Raw genomic sequence first — 21,852 nt, 5'->3', positions numbered from 1 at the left:
TGGATGGTTTCAGCCACACCTGGAGCTGAAAGCCCTCCTTTTCTAATTTTTGGTAACAGTTCTCATGGGTGTCATAAATCCAAATGCATAATCAGGGAACATCAACAAAAAGTTCAATACACTGAGTCACGTCTCCAGAGTGAGGAGAGAAGCCATCGGGTTTCAACTGGCTGTTTCCCCTTGGTTTGGCTTGCCACCTTCTTGGAGAACTTAGGGACTAACTTATTTGAAAACTGCTTGGTATTCTACCTCCATCAGTGCGTAATTTTAAGCTTATTGTTCTCTCTTGATTTTAAGTCTTCGATCCAAAAACCTCACCCTGAAATATATACTACCATGAAATTCAAAAAGTAGGGGGAAAAAAAAACAATAAAAATAGACAAAAAGTACATTGACATGATGAGGTGCAGAAATGGCAAGGAAGTCCATGAAATGGTCTTTATTTTCACTTATACTTGAGAGAAATGACCACCTAAAGCAGCGAGCAATCATTGCATTTAGCACTAAGGAGCCCCACTTATAATGCTAAAACTGAAAACACTAACTCAAGTGCTGACAAAGATGTGATAGAATGGAAACTCACTCTGTTGGTTGGAACTGTAAGATGGCAGGACCACTCTGGATATGTCAACAATTTCTGAACAATTAAATCCACACCTACCATACAATGTAGCCATTGTACATGTAATTATTTAGTGAAGAAAAAAATAGATAGCATCCATGCATAGGGAGATCTGTATTTAGAACAGTTCTGTTTGCAAAGACCAACACTAGCAATAACCACAGCTACACCAACAGTTAACTCTGTAAGGTGAACAAACTCCAATACAGTTGGAATGAATAAGCAGAGCACTGGTGACCACACAGCAGTAAAGAGTAACTGTGAGGGCACCATCAAATATCAAATATCATAATATCAAATATCAAACGTATTATGTAAAATGAAGGCAGCCAGAATAAAGGCTACATAAGTCAAGGCCCCACTTACATGACAAGTCTTGAAAGAAAATGAGAAAACTGGATAGGTTGCCCCTAGGTTTGGAAAATGCAGGAAGGGGTTGGTTACAAACGGGCATCGTGAAGGATTTAGCAGGTTGATTGAACTATCCTGGACCTTGAATGGTCCCATGGTACGTGACTGCACACTGTAGTCACAGAACCGAGCCAGCAGGTGTGAACTCGACTGTCGGAATTAAAAATAAAGCGATGACCTCATGAAAAGGCAATGTCACCTGTTAGCTTGGAATACACCTTTATCGACTACTCTATTATGCAGAGATTGAAAGGGAGAGAAGAGCATCTGCTGGTTATTTTATGAAAATTCTAAAACCGTGCTATATTTTTTGTTTCCTGATCTCAGTAGCACTCTCACTAATGAACAACTATTCATCTTCACAATCACCGGCTCTTACCAAGTGACCTATGACTGGGCTGGCTAATTCATTCCTTCATTTAATCAGGATTAAGTGAACATCAACAAGGCAGCCGGCCCTGCTCTGGGGACAGCAAAGGGAGGCTGGGGCAGGCAGAAATTGGCTTAAAAGAAGCTAGCCTGGAACTGACAAGTGGGCGCTGATGACAACAGGAGTGGCAGATGAGGTAGAAGGGGGGATTCGGTGAGACACCTTGAAACAGGAGGGTCAGGACAGCTGGCGGTGAGCTGGATCCCTGGCTCTACTCCTGCATGCATGAAAGGCCCCCAGAACACATCAGGGGGTGACCACACCCCACATCTCTGAAGAAGAAAACCCTATTGTCAAACATGTCCTCCACTCTCAAGCATCCCCTCGCCCCCAATCTCATTTCTATACTTTCAAGGACCCCGGGGAATTTGCTCCCATCCCTTCCTCACATCCTCAGTCTCAGTGCATATATCCAACATTCTCTGCCTCCAAGGTCACAAAAATCTCTTCTCTCCACCTTTATTCTCTTCCCTCTCATATGGAAATGCTGTGTTCATCCCTCAAGGCTCTCTTCTTCCTGCTCACATTCTCTCTAGCCAATGATGGTCAGATCCCAGCTCCCCACCCCACCCCACCCCACCTCCAGCTCTTCCTGGACAAAATCACAAGCATCTCATCTGTCGACTATCCATTGGTCTAACTCCTGGTTTTCCCAGCCCATTTGATCACAGACAACCATCTAATGGGAGGAAAGGGTGTTGGAACTGAAAGATAAATGGGCCAGTCCCCACCCCCAGCCCTGCCACTGGCTGTTCTGAAGGACGTGGAACGGTATGTCATTTCTCTGGCCCTTGATTCGGTATCTGTGTGTGTCCCACACTGAGCACTGGCTTTGTCAGCAGCTGTAGAGTCCTTCCAGTTAGGCAATTCCAAAGCTGACTTGAATCTCCCCCTCGGCCTCCGTGACTCCAGCACTAGAGTCTTGAGACTCTAAACCCTGGAGTTTCTTAAACTGTGACACCATAACTGAAGCTTGGGCCTGTGAAAAACTTACTTTCAAACAACTGCTTGGTTTAGGCTCAGTCACTGTTGGACCTGGACACCTGGATACCTACGTATGCACCCAGGACAAGTTGAAATCCCCCAGTGGTTGCTGACAACCTGATTCTACTGGCTCACCCTGCTACAAGAGATTCCACGCCTCATCAAATGCCTCGACTCCAGGACATTCATTCCCTGGACAAGGGCCAACACCCACATCTTGCCACTGTCACTCCATCAAGAGTACCCCATGATACCAGGTCAACACGACTGAGACACAAAGGTGGTACTGGCACTTGAAATCAATGCATACAGAGTCACTCCCCACCTGCTCCACATGTAGCCTGTGGTGGGGTGGGGTGGGGAGGTGGCACTGGTCCTTCTCATTTGTCTCTATTGCCCACCTGCCTTCCAAAAGGCCATCAAACACAATGCTTAATTCTTGCCAATTTCCCACTGACCTGAGTCTCCATTTCCTCTCCCTGTCCCTTCATTTCTGTGACAATTCAGTTCTACACAGGACAAAGCTAGAAGAGACCCACAGCTGGCTGGAGGCACAGAGAGAAGAGATGGGCTTTAGTGGACATCAAACCTGAGGGTGTTCCTGATGCCAGAGGCAGATCGGGAGCTTAGGGGGGAGGCCAGTGGCCCCCGCCCAGACCTCATACAAGGGTTCAGAACCCCAAGAAGAGTGAGGACAGTCCAGGTTGGGGGAATTGGCACCTCTGGTATGAAGGCGCCGGCTGTGATGGTGAGAACACAGCCCCATCACCCAGTCTGTGAAATTAGACTCTGAAAACAGTGATCAGAATAACTGTTGGGGCCCCCTTGGAGAAATGGCTCAGCCCATGACAGGGGTGGGAAAAGACAAGAAGGGCCCCAGGCAAAGAGGAATGAGAAGAAGGCAAGGGACCCCCGCCCCCACCCCCGGCCCAGAAGCAGGAACTCTGGTGATGGGTGTGGCGCTAGGATGAGACAAGCACAAAATGTATAGCCATATCGTAACTCCCTCCCAGCTGGAGTGATAACACAGCAGGTAGGACGTTTGCCTTGCACGCGGCCAACCCGGGTTCAATTCCTCCTCCCCTCTCGGAGAGCCTGGCAAGCTACCGCACAGTAAAACCTGACAAACTACCCGTGACATTTTCGATATGCCAAACACCGTAACAAGTCTCACAATGGAGACATTACTGGGCCCGCTGAAGCAAATCGATGAACAGGAGGACAGTACTACAGTGCTATTAGAACTCCCGACACCTCAGTCAAAATGATTTTGGAAAGGAACAGATGGCAGGGCACTTGCCTGGCATTGCAGCCAGGCTGCAATGGCTCCCCTGGCACCACATGTGTTTCCCCGAGCCCAGAGAAAGCCCTGAACTCCACCTGGTGTCCAGGTATGGCCCCCAAACCAAAAATAAAGTGGTTATAAAAGGGTATGGGGGGGGGGCCCAATATCAGCAGCCCAGAACGGTGAGCCACAAAGCTCTAGCTCACAGCAAGGATGAAGATTGCACAGAAGGAAACTCAGAACGCAAGCCGGAAATGTGGGTGCCATAAGGTTTCAAAGCACGTGCCCCTCCTCCCCCCGCAAAGCACCACCTGAGAGTAAATGGGGGGGAGTAGGTTTGGCAGAGCCTGAGGAAGTAACCCCAAGAGAGAGGTCAGGAGAGCACAGGCAGATGCCTGGCTGGGCAGGAGGAAACGGCCAAGACAGAGGCAGGGGCTGTGCCCGTCCCACAGCACCAGTCTGGGATGCTCACTGATACCATCTGAGACCGAAACGGCGGCATCACGAAGGAAAAACTAAGACAAAGCTAAGAAAAAGCAAGACAAAGCCACCTCTTGCACCCTTGGGCTCCAGATGCCCCCAGGGGACAGCGAGGCAGAAGGGGACCGAGGCTGGCAGTGCCCCTGCCAGGCCCCGTATCTCTGTTTGGCTGGTGCTCTCAGAGAATGTCCTCCTGGAGCGGGCGGCAGCTAGAACACAGGCGCCAAGGAGCTTCCTCTGCAGATGGCTGATCCGGATTCAACCCCCGGCACTCCAAGCCCTGCCAGGAATGACTTTGGAGCACAGAGCTAGGAGCAGCCCCGGAGCGCCACCGGGTGTGCCTCCCCCTCCACAATGAGAGGGAAAATGTCCTTACTTAGAGTTCTTCCACTGCGCCGGCAACTGCTGTGTGCGTTGGTGATTCTTTCAAAATGCTCTTTTTTAGATCCACAGCAGCTCCGACAAAGGCTTCTTCTGTTAGCCTGCACATTTGTCCCGTTTTCCCCACATTTCACCCTGACCTCCAGAGAGTCAGTTCCCATACTCCTGCACTGCGGCCAGACGCTCAAGTCCCTCCCCCCACCCCCACCCCACAAGTGCAGCCTGATTTAGGCATTTTCTGAAGTACCCTCTGCTCAGGCCCCTTGCCACCTCCCATTTCAAGGACCCTTCAGTATCTGCCGGATTTTCTAGGGTGACTTTCCAGTGCTCCTTCCTCCAAGCTCCAACTGGCTGCTTCTGGGCCTTCTACCCAAACCCCTACCCTAACTCCCAACATTCCAACCAGCCCCCGCTCCACACACACTCCGTCACAGTTCTCTGTCTCCCCCAGCTAGAGACCTGCTCCGCCCACCTCCCCATTTCCCCGTGTTTCCAAGTCTGGTCTGGATAAGCGTCTCCTGCCGGAAGACCCACCGTCCTCTGTGCCGCATTCTGTTTTCTACAGCACTCTGTCCCCTCTGTCTGCCTCCGTGACTCCTCACGCAAAGCGTCAAGTTAAATACTGGTGAGAAGGCAATTAGGAACAAGATGGTCAGCTTGCTCACATACTCTCCTGGTGGGATATTGACGATGGAGGGAGGGATGGAAGGGTCCCACTCTGGAAGTGTTTGGGGTCCCTCCCAACGATGCCGGGTGGGGAGGGATGGAGGGGTCCCTCCCCAGAAGTGTTTGGGGTCCCAACGATGCCAGATAGTGTTGGTCTGAGGGTTCCAAGTCGCCCAGACTAGAGGTATTGTGGGCCATTGGGCTATACATACCCAACAGCATTCTAGAGGCCACTTGGTGTACCATGCTGGGGACGAAGTCAGGTCAAACTTGGATGGACTTCGAGCCTTTACATGTGCTCCTGTCTTCTGAGCTACCCCTCTCACCTCCCCCCACCACACACACCCTAGGCGATGAATGTCAGCACTCAGCCCACTTGTTCTGTCCATTTGTCCATCCTCTTTCCTTCCTTACACTAGGCTTTCCCATTTCTGGTACCAAATACCAACAATTTCTATTTCTTTTCTCCATAATAATTTTGGCCTCGACCACACCACCACTGAGCGTAAGTCCAGCCGTTTCCCGAACATCAATTAAGTCACACAGGCTTAGAGGTGTTAACATTACTACATAAAAGAACAAAATCCAACCCTTAAAACTGAAATGAAACATATGTTTGACAAGTTTCAAACTGGGAGTTTTAGAATGTGGGGTATACACATTACTTGCTATGGAACCGTACTTATTAATCAGTTCCTGGATTTGCACTAATAAATTTTAGGATTCACACATATATAATATACCATTGCATGGCTGTGTTTCAATGCCAAGAAGGCAATACTTTTCTTCTCGATTCGAGTTTAGGAAATGAAGGGGAAAAAATTAGCAGTAGAGCTGAAAAAAAATCTTTTTTTTTTTTAACTGGGAAATGAGTAAGTCTGAAGTTAAAGTAACAGCTAAAAGTCTGGGGTAAAGGTATGATTTTAGAGAAGCAATTTGTGGCCTCTAAGAATTAGGGGAAGAAGTTTTGCCACCTACATTATTGGTGGTCAGTGGAACATCAATCATTACTCTAACATAACGAGAACGGACAAAGCCAGGCATACCCAAAATTTCAATACTGCCAATCCATCATCCAATCTACCCAGGGTCAAACTCTGGTGGAAACTTCAGTGTGTCACAGGTATGGAAACTGCCTTCAGTTGAATCACTGAAGTTTAACTGAACTTATCGCTTTTATGGCATCCCTTTTCAATCCTAACTATAATAATTTTCTTGATGATTAAAGGTGCATACATCTAAGAATCTGATGATGCTATAAGCAAATTGTGTGTCTGAAGATATACTCAGGGCTTGGCCCCAACTGAAATAATCATTGTTCTTTCGAAAAATGTCAGGGGATAAAGCATGAGCAGAGGTAAGTTGTATTCTAAAATCATTTCTTAAATATTACTTATATCAATTTAGAGAAATTACCCATTCCAAAGTCAAAAGATATGGAGACAACTATGAAAAAATCTGTATTTTCCTTACAAAATTACCTCAGTAATTCTATAACAGGATTTATTTATAGCAGTCATAATGCTCAATATCACTTTCTCTCACCTTCCTTCTCTCTAGTTTTATCCTCCTCTAAAGCCTCCACCCGCCAAAGAAGAAAAACCTGCTAGTCTTCCATTACTTGCAATATATACAGATTTTTTTTAATGTGTTAATGGTTTATTCTCGTAATTTACTAAGAGACAAGGGCAAACTCTGTAATAATATGTTCCTTGAATTCAAAGGTTTTACATTTACTAAAGTAGACAAGTTTCAAAAAACTCCAGGGACAGTTTAAAAATAAAGTTATTTTACTAAATTGTTGTTCACCTGTGAGGGCAAACGTTCTTACAGAAAGATAAATACCTAATTACCTCTCTGGGAACTGTCTGGAGTATGCTCTGTGAAGTCATGAATTTTCTATTCAAAAGGCTAAGTCAATCTCAGTCGACTGTTATGATACTGTCAGGGATGCTGATTATCACCATAAACATCCAGTGTTGTGTCCACAGAGAAGGCCCATGTGCAGAAGGAAATGTGTAAATGTGAAGAACAAGCAACTCACAGGGAGCACCAGCTTCTGTGAAAGGCAAGGTATGTGGGATGGAGAAGGATCTCAGCTCTTCTCTGTCCCCTGGAACTTGGCCCTGAAATGCACTGGAGCCCAGAGGGGTGCATCTGTCCCAGGACAAAGAACATTCCCTGTGGCTCCTCACACACACAACTCCAAGGAAGCCACTCAGTTGTGGCCCAGGCAAGCCTTGCGAGGGGTGGCCTGCTCCTCTCCTTGTCTTCACTGTCCAGTGAAGAAGCGGAGCTGCAGAGAGGCCGTGACTCAGTGAGGTCAGAGTTCCATCTGCGTGCAGGCTGACAGAGCACCCCAGGGCCTGGGGCCATCCCGAGAGTTTGACAGGCGACTGGGTGGTGATTTCCTTTACAATTTGGCACCCAGACAATCCATGTGCTGGAAATTATTAACAGACTGGAGACTCTGGCCCTGCTCTCAGCGAGCGCCATGGGTGGAAGGGAAACCAACAGGCTGCACAGCCCGTTCTCACATGCATCGGCCTGAAGGGCAAATCTGGAGGAGAAGCATCCCTCTCATCGTCCTCAGCGTGACACTCAAGAGATGCAAGGCACAGGAAGGCATCTCCTCATCCTCTGGGAGATTCCAGAGAGTGGAGAGGCTGGAACAGACCTGCTGCCCTCACCTACAGAGTCTCAGGATGCCTTTTTTGCTTCTTCAATGTACAGAGGACACCAAAGAATTTACGTTCGTGGAAATTCTCTCTGCAGTACTTGTCATTTTAGGAATTCAAACCAATGGCTAGGGAAGTAGCTCAAAGAACTTCAGCAAATGCTTCGCACCAGGAAGCCTGGAGCCCAATTCCCAGTGCCACCTGGTCCCCACCATAAGAACCAGCGGGGTGGCTCTGGTGACCCCCGCAATCTATCAACCAATCAGTATCTGCATTGACAGCCCAAGCGCCACAACTTCAGGTCTGCACCACTGGGCTGAGTATCATAGGGACTGACTCCATGGGCCCCTTGAGCACTGCTTGGGAGTTTCTGTGTGAAACTCCCACACACAGGAATTTAAATATTAGAAATCATTTCCAAATAGTTATTGTATGTTAACATAATCATGTGCCTATGAAAAAAAGTATATTTCCCTCCAGTTAAACTCCTTTGGTGTCTAGCCTTTTTTTTTTTTTTGCACGTCTTGTTTGTCTTTATTTCAAAGAAGACAACTGGCTTTTCATCTTCTGCTAAATTCAACATGTGAGAAGTTCTGGTTCAGTACATGCAAATAATCTGGCCTCACATGGATATGTTGCTGGAAAAAGGAGCATGTTCACATATTCTCAGATAACCGCAGAAATGATTCCTTGATACCACACTGAAAACGGACAACAAATTGTTTCTTAAAAGTCAGTTGCTATGCGGAATCTGAATGTTTTCTACACTGCCACGTTAAAGTCATTCTTCCACCTTTCCTTTTTTAATGAATCTTTTATCAATGCATGATGTTTTGCTTCATGGACCTCCACTGGAAGATCTCAGGAACTTCAAACCAGGTCACTAGAAAAAAGTCTGTAATTCAACCAAGAAGCAATTCATATTGCCTGGATCTTTACAATGTTTTATTATGGAGACATCATCGATTTACAACATCATATAGATTCCGAGTATACATCATAAATCTATATCTGCTTATAATACATAATGCTTACTACTAAAAGTCTAATTCCATCCTTTAGCATTACAATTTACCTTTTCCATCCAATTTGAAATGTTTATTTTGGTAATTTTTTCAATATCTGCAGACCTGGGATATCATTATAAATTATGAATATAATTCATAATTATTCATATAAGCATATGAATAATGCCAAGATAGGACTTTGATCCCTAAGGACCTAAAATATATCTAATGGAGCTTGGATGAGGTTCAACAGGATAAGACGGAGAACAGACTGAGAAAGATCTAAATATTCTCTGATCCCTGAGTCTGTATTCTGAGAATGGGCAAAACAATGATATCTGGATATCTGGATAATATTTTCTGGGATACACTGTAAGGAATTATCAATCCAAAGGGGCACTAAAGTTTTTTGAAGAGTGATTTGAAGCACGCAACATAACAGTAGACATGTGACTGGCACAATGCCAGTAAAGCATGTTAACAAAATGAGTCCACCCTGCTATATGATTACATTTGCAAAAAAGTTTGCAATACTCAGAAACAGTAACCAGACAACACATCCAGAGCCCACCAACAAGGAGAGGTTCAAGGTCCCTGATTCATATTAATAATGTTGGAGACTGGATCACTAGACCACCAGGGAGTTTCATGAGCTGCATGTGAAAATTACAATTAAGGTGGTTAGAGTCAGATACAGAATAAATGTGAGCAAATTCTTGACTTTAGTTACTGTATCTCTAGTATTTCTACCAGACACATCATTATCCAAAGCAACAGCCTTGAAATTTAAAAAGCATAAATAGAAATGTAGTTACTCATGTATGGTGCCTACACATTAAGAAAAAAAAAATCCAAGTAGAATTTAAGCATAAGAATTATATCTTCCTGTAACTGTGGTTATAGTGTTTCTTTAAAAGGATTCGAATTTCATGATGAAAAGTAATGGAAGCTAAAGATTATGAAAACCTAAAGTGAGCATTATCTAAGATGTATATAATGCACATTTGGTATCAGATGGTATTCCAAGGACTTCTCATAATCTGACCCCCTTTCTTAACTACCTTTGAGATGGGTACTATCCAATCCCCTTTTCACAGAAGAGAACGGAGAAACCCGGAGTCATAAGGGATATACACAGGGCCATAGTGCAATGCAGGGGTAGAGCTCCGACTGAAGCTAGCAGTCAGCCTAGTAGGTAACTACCAGGCGAGTCTCCCTCCCTCACTATTAACATCACTTGTGAAAATACTTACATTGTGTGCAAAATGTCCTTGTCTAAATGTAAAACAAAGCCATTACCTGTGAAAACACACAACTGGGCTCTGAGGAAAGGCCATGCTATCTCAAGAGTTGAACGTTTAAGAGAGAATACAGAACATAACTAACTAATTCCATCTACTGAGAACTATAAGGAAAGTTCCCTTTAAGGAAGGTCTGCTTACATAAACAGGCCATACAAGAGAGGTATGAATGAAGGAGAGAAGAGAACTCGTGAATCCAAGTGTTTGCTTCTAGTTCAGGAAAGACTGCAAGGAATAAGATCCAGGCATAGATGTAAAACCTGAACCCTACTAAAGGGATGCTCGTATTCCCCAGAAAAAAAAATGTTTTAGAAGAAAATAACTTCATATCTCTAGATGCCCAAGAAATGAACTGCCTATAGGGAATCTATTTTTTATATGTTCAATAAAATGACCATTTATCACAAACATGTAATAAAAACTGGACTGAAGCAAAGTCCAATATAAGTATTCACTCTATAATCTAGAACCACCCTTTCTAGGCATATAAAACCGTCCCTGGTTTTTTCTAAATATATGCAGCATGCCATGCACAACATACAAAACCAAGAGATAATTTACAGTAAACAAAGTAAGATTTCTCACAGATTTCAAAGAGTCAGAAACGTACCTTTTCAAACCCAACACTAACAGAGTTTACTTCCTATGTGAGTAACATGGCAAGTTAGTTCACAGGAATACTTTGAGATGAGAGCAATGAAGGAAACGATTTATTTGTACTGAAAACCACACTTTACATACAAATCACATACCTAAAAAAAAGGACCAAAAGGGTATGAGACTTATGCATAACAGGTCCAGAATTCGTTTCATTTTCTTTTACAAATGATTGCTAAACCTAAAAACTCAGACCACAAGTAAACTAACTTAAAGCCATTTTAGTGAATCATTTAGTATGCAGCTCCTTAAAAAAAGAAAAAGAAAAAAACCTAGCACTAGTCTGCTGCTGTAAATATAGTAAGAAGCAGCAGAAAACAAACCTTCTCCAAACACCTACAATAGGAAACATCTATATATACATGCCTTCAAAAACCAACACATTTTCTAAGAGATTTTAGGTCTGTATTGTTTCTCCACCCAGCCCCACCCTCCAAGGTAGTAGCTACAACCTACAAATAGGGGAAGCACTTAAATGCGATCAACTGTCAAGAAAAAAATAAACTTATGATCTCTATAAGAGGAAGAGCCCACTTACCTTGACACGTTTTCTGGAATGTATTCTAGGACCGGATATCCATCACCTCTCCTGGAGGCCACGTCGCCATGCGGTTTCCAGGACTCCACGAGAGTATTCACCGGCGGGAAGGAAGTCAGGTGTTGGAAAGACTGGTCTCTAGCGGATCGTGAGAGAGAGATTGTACCTTGAGCACCAATCCGGTAGTGAAAGGACTGTCCACCTGAATTCACGCCCACGATGGCCGAGGACGGGATGCTGGCCTCGGGGTAGTAGCTCCCATCGTCGGGTTCTTGCTTAATCCCCATGGGGAACCCGCTGCCCTCGCAGTTCCCATCAAAGCCCGGCACGGGGGGTCCTAAAATTCCTGATAGCGAATAATAGTCCTTATCATCCATAAAGGAAAAATACGAGCCATCCATGAAAGGAAACGGGTTGACCGGGGGGTTCCCTTTGAAAGCCGTGGCGGAACACGAGTGCTTGTTGGTTGCTTCTTGCTTGATGGGGACCGAGAACGGGGCATCGGGGGCCACTTTGCTATTTCCTCCTAGGCAGGAGCTGCCAAAGGCGCCCTCGGGCTCGGTTTTAATGCACTGGACAATGTTAAGCTGGCCCGCGGTCACCCCGTTGGAGACGGCGTTGTCCACCTCCTCGGTCTTGGGGAAAGGGACCTCGTGAGCACCTTTCTCGTGTGTGTCGGGGCTGGGAACCACATCCCGGGCGGCCCCGGGCCCGGCGGGGGTGCCCGAGGCCGCGTAGCTGAAGGCATTGTTGAGGGGGCTGCAGATAGATCCCACCGTGCTGGCCGTGGGACTGGACAGCGTGGACCTGTTATTGGCGTGGCTAGGGCTGGAAACGGAGCACCTGGAGTTATTGACGTTGGCCGGGCTGGACACCGACGAGCGCAGCGTGACGTTGTTGGGGCTGGACACGGGCGACTTGACGCTGCAGTGGCTCGGCGGGCTGGACAGGGGTGACTTCATGCTACTTAGGGGGCTGGACAGCGGCGAGCCCACGTTGCTGGCGTGCGCGGGGCTGTGCGAGCGGGAGCCCCGGCTCTCCACGGTCGGGGAGCAGGTGAGCGGGGTGCCCTGGGTGAGGGGGCTGTGCGCGGGGAAGCTGCCACCGAAGCTGGCCGACGTGGAGGACACGGAGTTGATGCCCGCGGGGCTGCACCCCGACGACGTCAGGTTCAGAGGGCTGCACCCCGACGGGCTCTTCTCGTGACCCAGGAGGGGGCTCTTCACCACGGGGCGCAGGGCTCCCCCGTTGACCGCACCCCCGGAGTCGGCCAGGAAGGCCCGCAGGGGCCGGCTGACCCCACCCAGGGCGGCCGGCCGGTGGCCGTTCTCTTTGTAGAACTTCATCAGCTGCTCCACGTTCGGGTAGAGCTTGGCGGGGCTCGCGCCGTCGTGGGGGTGCTGGGGGTCGTAGGCTGCATAGTCGGCCTCGCGCACCGAGTCCATGTACAGGCCCATGGACTCCGCCACGGTGGCCGAAAGTTCCTTGGACTCCAGCTCGGTCTTAATCTCCGAGGCTAAGATCCCAGGTCGGTGAGCGGAGTCCTGCTGGATGCAAGGGAGGAGCTCGGGTTTGTCTTTGCCGCCTCCCTGAGCACTGTCGTGTGGAATAGCACCGGAAACGCAGCTGACGTTGACAATCTCCATGCAGCTATTCTCCTCGGCCCTCTCGGCCCGCTCGCCGGGTCCCAGCGCAGGGCGGTCCACTTGCCCCCACCGTCTCTCCATGTCGAGACTGAGACCGTCGGGGAGACTGTGGTAGCCTTTGGTCTCCATAGCTAACAAACAAATGTAGATGAAAAGATTAAAGTCATTGACAGCAACCGTACTCCAAACGGCAGGGCCTAAGGGACAAAAATCCACATTCTGCTGCTTCCCAGCTAGCACTTGTGCTGAAAAGTGTTGCGTCCTTTGTAGGGGTTGACTAATGGGATATTGACTACAACTGCCCAAGAAGGGAGACTCTTAAGACAGCAATCCTAGCAGACTACTTTGCGGTTAAGGAAAAGCAACATCTTGCATCTAACAGACTTTACCTTCTGCCAAAGATAATTCACGCAAGTTGATTCATTTAATATACAAAGCAATGACATGGGTGATGGTGGTGGTGGTGGTGGTGGGGTGAAGAGGCAGGTAAGGAGGACACTGAGGGTTTCCTCAGGTGGGTAACTTGGCCAAGGTCAAAGACATGAGAAATAGTCAAGTTTGACTGCAGAGACCTTTGGAGTCTTTCCAGCCTTCAGGCAGCTGCTTTCCATATCTAATACATGGCTTGGTGAAAAACAAGAAAACGCAATTAATGTTACAAGTTCCCATTATAAATATTATCAAGTGAGCTATCATCAGGGGGAAAAAAATCCATCTTTCAAAAACAAGACTTTTTAAAAATGGATTAGTGATGAGGTTCAGTGAATACTGAAGAGTCAAGTCTGTTGGATCCCGATGGTCAGGGAGCAAGAACCTCGGGAGGAGGCCCTGGGAACATCCTCATCTCTCTCCCCGACAGCCTGCCGCTAGATACCCCCACCCGAAACACTCCAGGCAGACAGGCGCTTTTTATTCTCAGCCGCCAGTGGAAGATGCTGGAGATGGATCCTGACAATTTATGTGTTCATTCATTCAACAAATATTTACCAAGTGCGTGCTACACCCTGGGCCTACAACTAGTCACTGAATCTACAATGATAAACAGAAGAGGCATAAGCCCATCCTCTGGAGCCCACAGGATTGCCTCAGATATACAGTCCAATCCACTGGCTCTTGACCCACATGGGGTGCAGGGGCAATGATTACAATAGGCTGGACTTATAGACATTTTACATTTTGGACAGTAATTATAATAGGCTGCATTTGGTAATGCGTGTCTTAAAGAATTCAATGCAATGGTTACAAACCTTTCCCATGCCTTATTTATACTTATAAGCCTAAGTCCAGTAATGCTGCTAAAAGTATCTAAATGGTCCAAGTGAGGAAACTGAGGCATGGATTACACAACTAAGTGACAAAGATGAAATCTGACTTCCAGGTTCTTGTCTACACCAAGGTATCTCAGCCTGGCACCCCGCCATTTGAGACAGGGTAATTTGTAATATCCTTGGCCCCTATGCACTGCACGTCAATAGCATTCTTGCTTTCCATTTCCCCAACTGTGATAACCTGTACACCTCCAAATATGGCCAAATGCTTTTGAGGGCAGGCGGGCACGCGCACGCGCACACACACACACACACACACACACACACACGCACGCACCTTGAACACCATTCCAGAGAAACTTGAGAAGCCAAATCCACTCATTCACAGTAAAATTGTATTTGTACATTTCAAGGTAGAAAATGCCTACAGTCTTTATGGTCATATTTCCCAAATCCTGGGTAAATAATCTATGATTCAAACAAAAGGTTCCTCATGGCAAAGATGCCATTCCTAGAGCTCTGAAGGCAATGACGACTTTTACTCTCTCATCCTTGCTACTCCCAAGGATCTCCATGTTCTCAACTTTTCCCCTCATTTATAAAATAGAGATGAGGGAGACTTTCTGGTAGAGAAACTGTATTAACGTGGGAGAATTGTCTCACAACTGTACTAAATTGGCAGTAGAGAGTGCCAGGCTCTATAAAGAAATTGAATGCCTCGATTGGCCAAGTGTTGTAATTACCTCTAACTTTACAGCATTTTAAACTAGACCTTATGTTCTGCAAGGGCAGGAACCATTTCAATTCCACCATCACGGTCCCTTCAGCCAGCAGGGAAGGGACCTTCCCTTTTTAAAAAATTAGCTATTTTAATCACGATGCCACAATTTATAAATAATACTAAAGCCCACCAATTGCGTAGCATATTTACTTTTACTTGACGAACATTATTCTAAAATTCCTCATTCCAAACCAATCACAAACTAGAAGTAAGTCAAGGGCCAAACTCTGAGGTGCCGGGGCTGTTCATTCTGGCTGAAAAGGCTTTCAAATGGATGAAAGCCAAGAGTTGAAAAAATATACATATAATAAAATGAGACCTAATAATAATAAATGAGGCCTTTACTATTTCGCTGGACAACCCATTTATAATCATCAGTTGAAAAACACCAGTAAATATTATGTGCATCAATCCTGAAATATTCCAGCTTCCTGAATATTTTGGGATTTCAGATATATTTCATATCAAACCCGAATGGATGGATCTCTGAGGTGGAGATGTTTTCAAGTCCAAAGTTACTAAAGTCCATTCATTCTCTCCCCTAAACCCACATGCCCTATACCAGCCTCAACTTGAAATGTCTAAATGTCCCCCTGGACCAAAGCCTCTATAACTGCCATGCTTCCCACTCCCAAGGCTGCAGCTCAAGCTCCCAGCCAACAGGCTTTTCACTCTGCCTCCACTGGGAAGTAGAGCCATGCCAGATCCTCTCCAAAACTCCATCCTCCAAATTGCCTTTTGGAAAGGAAGAGGCTGGACTCCCTATGCCTTTTCACAGGGTCAATTTGCAATGCTAAAACTCCAGGGAAGTTCCAAAGCACCAAACCAGTTTCCTTTGTAATCTGAGTTCTCTAAATAACTTGGCTCCTGGACCCTATCTTCACAGAACACCTACCTGGATTCTGAGAGACTTCTCATCCTTTGGCCCTCAAGCCGGAGCCAGCCAGATTTCAGGACAGAGGGTAAAAGGGACTCAGTATGGGAGAAGGCAGGCAAGGGCACTCCAAGGCACCTCACCAGGAAGCAACTTATCAGTTACCATCATGCAGCTGATCGCAACTTTCCAAGTCCTGTTTGGTTAGCCTTGAACTCTCTTACCAATAACATAAAGCAGCTTGCAATTTCACCACATTATTGAATTTGCCAATGGGTTTCTTAAGTCTAAATTACCCCTTTAAAATCCTCTCCTCACCTACCAACCGAATGCACCTTTCAACCAAGAAAATGGAGCAAAGGTTGGCAACAGTCAAACACCACAGAATAGAGAATTGGAGGCATCTTTCTGCCTGGCTTCCAGAGCAAGCATTTTGAAAAGACCCAATTTATTAAAAAAAAAAAAAACGAGTTACTGAAACAATTTTAGGCTGAGTTCCCTATTATTTTAACTCATCTTCTCTATAAACAAATGAACCAGGTTAGGAATTTATTTCCTATGTTGTCCAGGAAACCAGGCTTGTATTTTTGGAATCGGTATGATGGCCATGCCTTGAGCAGAATTTCAGTCAACCTGAACGTAAGTAGCAAAGACTGAAACTCTTACTAGATGAACTCAGGGCTTCCTGTCGAACTCGCTCTCCAGAGTATCTGGAGAAAGTTTTCCTTACTAACCTTGAAGATGAAGCAGGTATCACCAATCTAACTGGTATAAAATTAAATCAGACTCCCTAACAATGAGAACTGCAACAGAGACTTTGGGGACAAAGATGGGACTCCTTGATTTTCACGGAAATAACTCCAAAAGTCAAAAGAAAGTTTCAAGAGAGGAGAATTACCGATAGAAATATGTTGTGAAGTCATAAACATGCTCTTAACCATCATTTATGAATAGGAAAATGATTAATATATATATTTCTTTTTATGGTCCTGTTTCAAACTGCCCTTTTCCATAAAGGAAGTTCCCTCCTCCCCTGCCCCCAATCAAGATTAATAGACCATATTAATATTTTTCCCAGGAATAGTAAAATTCTTGCAAATTGGCATTTTTTCTACAACGCTTTCATTTCTAGTGTTCCCCATCCAAGCAGAGTCCCATTTTCAACATAGCATTTTCTATAGTTATTTAACGATCCTATGGAATCTTGAAAGCTGGACTTAAAGAATTTCTTGATTTTCACCGGTTGCAGAGAGGCAGAAGTTGCCTGCATGGAACAACTTTTCCCGTCATCCCTACTACAGAAAATATTCTTTCACTCGCCTTCTTTTATAGAGGTGGTAAATGATAGAAACCGGCTCAAGGTCACCCAAGAGAGCTGGAGAACCAGTTCGAACTGAGCACACCTGATTTCTATTCACTCACCTAATTCACCAGCCACCTGATCTTTCCTAAATCCCCAAACAAAACTATTTCTTTCTCCCTTAAAGGAAAAAGTTCCCCTTTCCCTGTTTTAAAACTTCTCTTCTCAAACATGTGCAGGAGAGCTGGCCATGAAGGCGAACATCTAAATTCAAACTTCACAGGAGAAATTCCCAGATGGAGCAGGACTCTCTTCAAATACCACAAACACCTCGGAGAGACAGGCAGGGCTATACAAATGTTGAAACGCAATGTTAAGCAAATCAGCGGGTTCCCAAACCTGTCTACTAGCAAATCGGTCCCCTGGCTCCTACATTAGAATAAAGCGTTAAACGTGGTGGTGCCCTTATGATTTAAACCTGACCCATTAAAAGTCCGTAGCGAGCGCCAGATACTGGACTTGAGCAGGAAAGGCAAGGATGCCACCAAAGGTAGCTTCTTCCCCTTCTCCCCAGCCCTTTAAACTGCCACTGATGCCACCAGAGAGCAGAGCCTCTCGGAAGAGTTTCGGCAGTATTAGGGAAGGGAATGCCAGCCTTTTCAGAAGCCCCTTCCCACGGGATCCAGCCGATTCTGCATCTCCTTCAATTGCCCTTATCAGCTACACCTCCAGCTGAGATTTGGGTGCTTCCGCAACTGATAGAGGCAATGAAATATTATTCAAACGTCCTTTCGGATCTGCACCGGGAAACCGGGCTGACATTCACGTTTGGGGAAAGGGAAGGCTCGTAGACCTCCCACTGCCAAAGGCGGTTTGAAAGCTGCTCCTTAAAGGGCATTTATCCAAAGTGCCCAAACTTTCCCAAAATAGTCCTCTGGCGGCCAAAGGGGGGGAAAAGTGGAAAACCAAAACAAAACAACAAGCACACAGAACCATACTGCCTATGCCTCCGGATTACGCAGCTACTTCTCCCTGCAAAGTGCACGCTCCCGCGCCGCGGCCGCCAGCCGAGCCCGGCGAGCGGCACCCCGCCGCGCACCCCTACACACCTGCCTCGGCCGGGGTCCGTCGCTCGGCGTCTACCTGTTGCAGCGCTCGCCTACGCCACGACAACCCTGCAGCGGAGCCCCCCTACATCCAACCACATCCAGGCCAGTGAGCGCAGCTCCCCCTGCAGCAGGAGAGCCCGAGACGGCAACGCTCTTGCACCCAGGTGACTGCCCGGGCTCCCTCCGAGCAGCCTGAAGTTGGCCAGCTTCTCCCCCGTCCAATGACACCCCGGGCACCGAGGGACGGAGAGGAGGGGACGGAGAGGAGGGGGCGGGGGCAGGGGCGGGGGCAGGGCCGGGGAGGGCGAAGAAGGGAGGGAGAGAGGGAGAGAGGGCGGGCGAAAGCCCGGAGGGGGAGTGGGCAGCTAGAGGGCTGGCCCTTTTAAAAGCGGGTCACATGTCCACATAAAGTTCAGGTTGCTAGCCCGCCCCGCGGAGCCCGTCCCATTGGCCCGGAGGGAAGCAGGGCTCCACGCTGCACAAGTCAAGCAGCTTCCTCATTGGACGCTCCCGGCTGTCAATCACCGGGAGGGCGACATGACTGATACAAAGTTGCTGCGACACAGCCTGGACTCGGCAGCTCCCTTAAAGCCGCAGCAGCGGCGGGTGCTGTGGGGTGCCGGGCAGCGGCCAAGACAGTCGACATCAGACCCCTCTCCGCCCGCTGCCCCTAGCCGTCCGCGCTCGGTCGCCCCCAACTTGCGCACTCACGCCCACCTGGCTCTCCTCCTGCCCGCCCCGGGGAGGGTCTCGCAGGACGTGAAAAGTGGGGTGACGCGGAAGTGTCTTTTCCCAGTGCAGTCAAGGGGGTGTCCCCCTCACGTTTTCCACCTGCAGCGCCAGGTGAGCGGCTGCCCGGCCCCAGGCGCCGCCCCCCAAGCCCCTCCCCGGGTCTTGCGTGCTCAGCCGACCTGAAGGTGGGATCCCCGCGAGCCCCCCGAACCCCGAGGCGACGCTCCGCGCCCCTTTCTTGGGGCTGCCGAGTTACCTCTCAGCCGAGCAGCCGCCGCGTCCGCTGCCAGCGAGCAGGATCGCGTTCCCACTCGATTTGAATTTCCTCGTTTTAAACGTGCAAGGGAAAGTGGGTGATTTCGGTGCAGCCGAAGCCCTTTAAACACACCCTCTCTGTCACCCCCACCCAAACAGGAAAAAAAAAGTGTCGGGGTCAAGAGCTGCGAGCTCTCCTTCCTTACATTTTGTGGCCGTATTTACAACTTGAGCATTGGATTTTTCCACTCGTTCCATTGCTATTCGAGGAGATTCACTCCTCTCCGGTGGGTGGGAGGGGTGCACAGAACTGGGAGAAATCTATAGGGAAGGGGGAAGGAGCCAGTTGTCTAAGGATCGAGCGTCTGCAAGAAGAAATTTCGGTTTCCCTCCAAACGCCCCCACCTCCACTCTCCACCCACCCACCCAAACGCTGGAGTTACTAACCCAAAGGACGAGCTTCTTAACTTTGATTTTTCTATGCACTTTGAGGATCCGCGTTGGAGACTCCCGGCTGAGGCTCCCGGCTGGCCCGGAGTCAGCATCAGTGACGTACACACCTAAATCTGGTCCCCCGGCCCTCGGCGACCCGCAGCCCGGCGGCGGCAGCTGTGCAACCGCCCCTGTCACCCCTGCCCTGCACCCCCCGCCATGGTCGGAGGGGCCGGGGTCACCCCGTCCGTCCCCACCCCCCTCCCCCAAAGGCCCTTCTTCTTACAATGAATTAAGCTTCGGGATTCCAGACCCTGGACCCGGGGACAGTCTAACTCTCGCTGGCTCCAATTGGGAACTCCCCCCCACTACACACACATACACACACACACGCACACACGCACGCACACACCCCGCCGCGGGGGACCACAGCGCTGGCGCCTCGTCAGCTGGTCCCGACCCCGGACTCCCGGTGTCCCCAGCAGTCCCCGGCGCGGAGCGGCCCCTTGGCGCCCCTGCAGCCGGGAGTCCCCGCCAAGTGTCCCAACTTTCCCGCGGGGCCCGGGGTCACGCGCACTCTCCGGGCCCCCACGGGCAGGCGGGCATCGATCGCCCCCAAGCCGGGCGGCGGGGCCGGAGCCAAAGCAGCCGGGGACCTGGCGCCGGGGCGCACGAGGCGGCGGCGGCTGCGCCAGGCGCTGCCCAACTGTTCAGTTATTAAAGGAATGGACGTGTCTCTTTTACTAAGTTTTCACCTCCTGGGCGGAGGGCCGCTCCTGCCCTGGATCTTTGCTTCTGGCCACAATCTAGGTTAGCACCGAGCCGGGGCAGCCGCCCTCGGCGACTCACCCCGCGCCCCGGCACCCCGGACCCGGACGCGGCCGGGGGCGGGGAGGGGAGCACCCTCCATCCCACCTCGCGCCGCCACCCCGAGCCGGTGCGCAGCCCCTGCCATCCCCGGGGCCTCCCCGGCGCTCCCCCGGCCCCCGCCCTCCCGCGTGAGCGCCAAGTGACAGTCGCTGCACTCACCTTTTCTAGGACATGGTGGGGCGGCCGGGGCGCAGGGCGGGGGGCAGTAGAGGGGCGCAGCCGAGACTCCCGCCGCTGCCGCCGCCGCCGCCGCCGCCGTCCCCGGCAAGTCCGCTCGCAGCCGATCGGCGGCGAGGATGGAGAGGATGACAAGCCGGGCTGGCGCCCTCCCTGACGGTGGGTAGCGCGGGAGAGCTGGAGTGTGGACACCCCGCAGCAGGAGGCGAGGCGACCGCGCCAAAGCGCGCAGAGGGGGCCGCGGGCAACCGCCTGCCCCCAGCAGAGCCGACCGGGCCTCGGGCGGGCCCCTCTCCGCCCCCCCACCCCGGGGCTGGAGTCTCCCGGGGGACCCGGAGGCGGGGGCTGGACGCCGGTGGTCCTGCAGGGAGCCGCCAAGTCCTAGGGGCGAATCCCGCGCCCGCCACCCCGCAGCGCGCCTCTCTGCGCCCCCTCCCCGGCCTGGGGTGGCCGGTGACAGCTCGCGCGGCTGAGCCTGTGTGATTGTGTGTGTGTGTGTGTGTGTGTGTGTGTGTGCGCGCGTGTGTGTGTATATGTGTGTGTGCGCGCGTGTGTGCGCGCGCGCGTGTTGAGGGGGCGGCCGCAGGGGGAGCCCGTGGCGCCTCGGCCCCCTCCCCGGGTCACACCCTCACCGGCGGGAGGAGGCGGCCCAGCGTCCAGCCACCGGCGGGTGGCACCGCGCTCCCACCCTGGCCAGCAGCAGCCGCTCAGAAGCCGAGGAGAAACCCAAGCCCCGAGCATGTCCCCCGTGCAACTCCCCCCGCGCCCCCTCCGGGTCCGGCCGTGACCCCCGTGCCCTCCCCCCTCCCACCGGCCTCAGGTGCAGGCGCCTCCCCCCCACCCCGCTCCCCGACCTCCCGCGGGCTGGGGGGAGGCGCGGGCCCGGGAAGCGCGCTCAAGGGGCGGGAGGGAAAAGTTTCTTTTCCTGCTCGCTGGCCGCCCACCCCTGGAGGCTGCCCTGGCCCCCC

At 49.7% G+C, this 21,852-nt stretch overlaps 1 protein-coding gene across 1 annotated transcript in view; it reads right to left on the bottom strand.

Moving 5' to 3' along the window:
- Positions 1-21,009, bottom strand: part of NR3C2 (nuclear receptor subfamily 3 group C member 2) — a 329,385-nt gene extending 308,376 nt beyond the window's left edge. The window contains exons 1-2 of the mRNA XM_056118997.1: positions 20,867-21,009; positions 11,441-13,217 (exon numbers count right to left, since the gene is read on the bottom strand). Of these exons, the coding sequence (XP_055974972.1) occupies positions 11,441-13,215 (1,775 nt within the window). The 5' untranslated portion in view covers positions 13,216-13,217; positions 20,867-21,009. The remainder of the gene's footprint in view (positions 1-11,440; positions 13,218-20,866) is intronic.
- Between the last annotated feature and the right edge of the window lie 843 nt (positions 21,010-21,852).

This window comes from Sorex fumeus, unplaced genomic scaffold (genome assembly GCF_029834395.1).
Source record: "Sorex fumeus unplaced genomic scaffold, SorFum_2.1 ptg000039l, whole genome shotgun sequence".
NCBI classification, from domain to species: domain Eukaryota; kingdom Metazoa; phylum Chordata; class Mammalia; order Eulipotyphla; family Soricidae; genus Sorex; species Sorex fumeus.
This window is presented reverse-complemented; position numbering and strand designations above follow the sequence as displayed.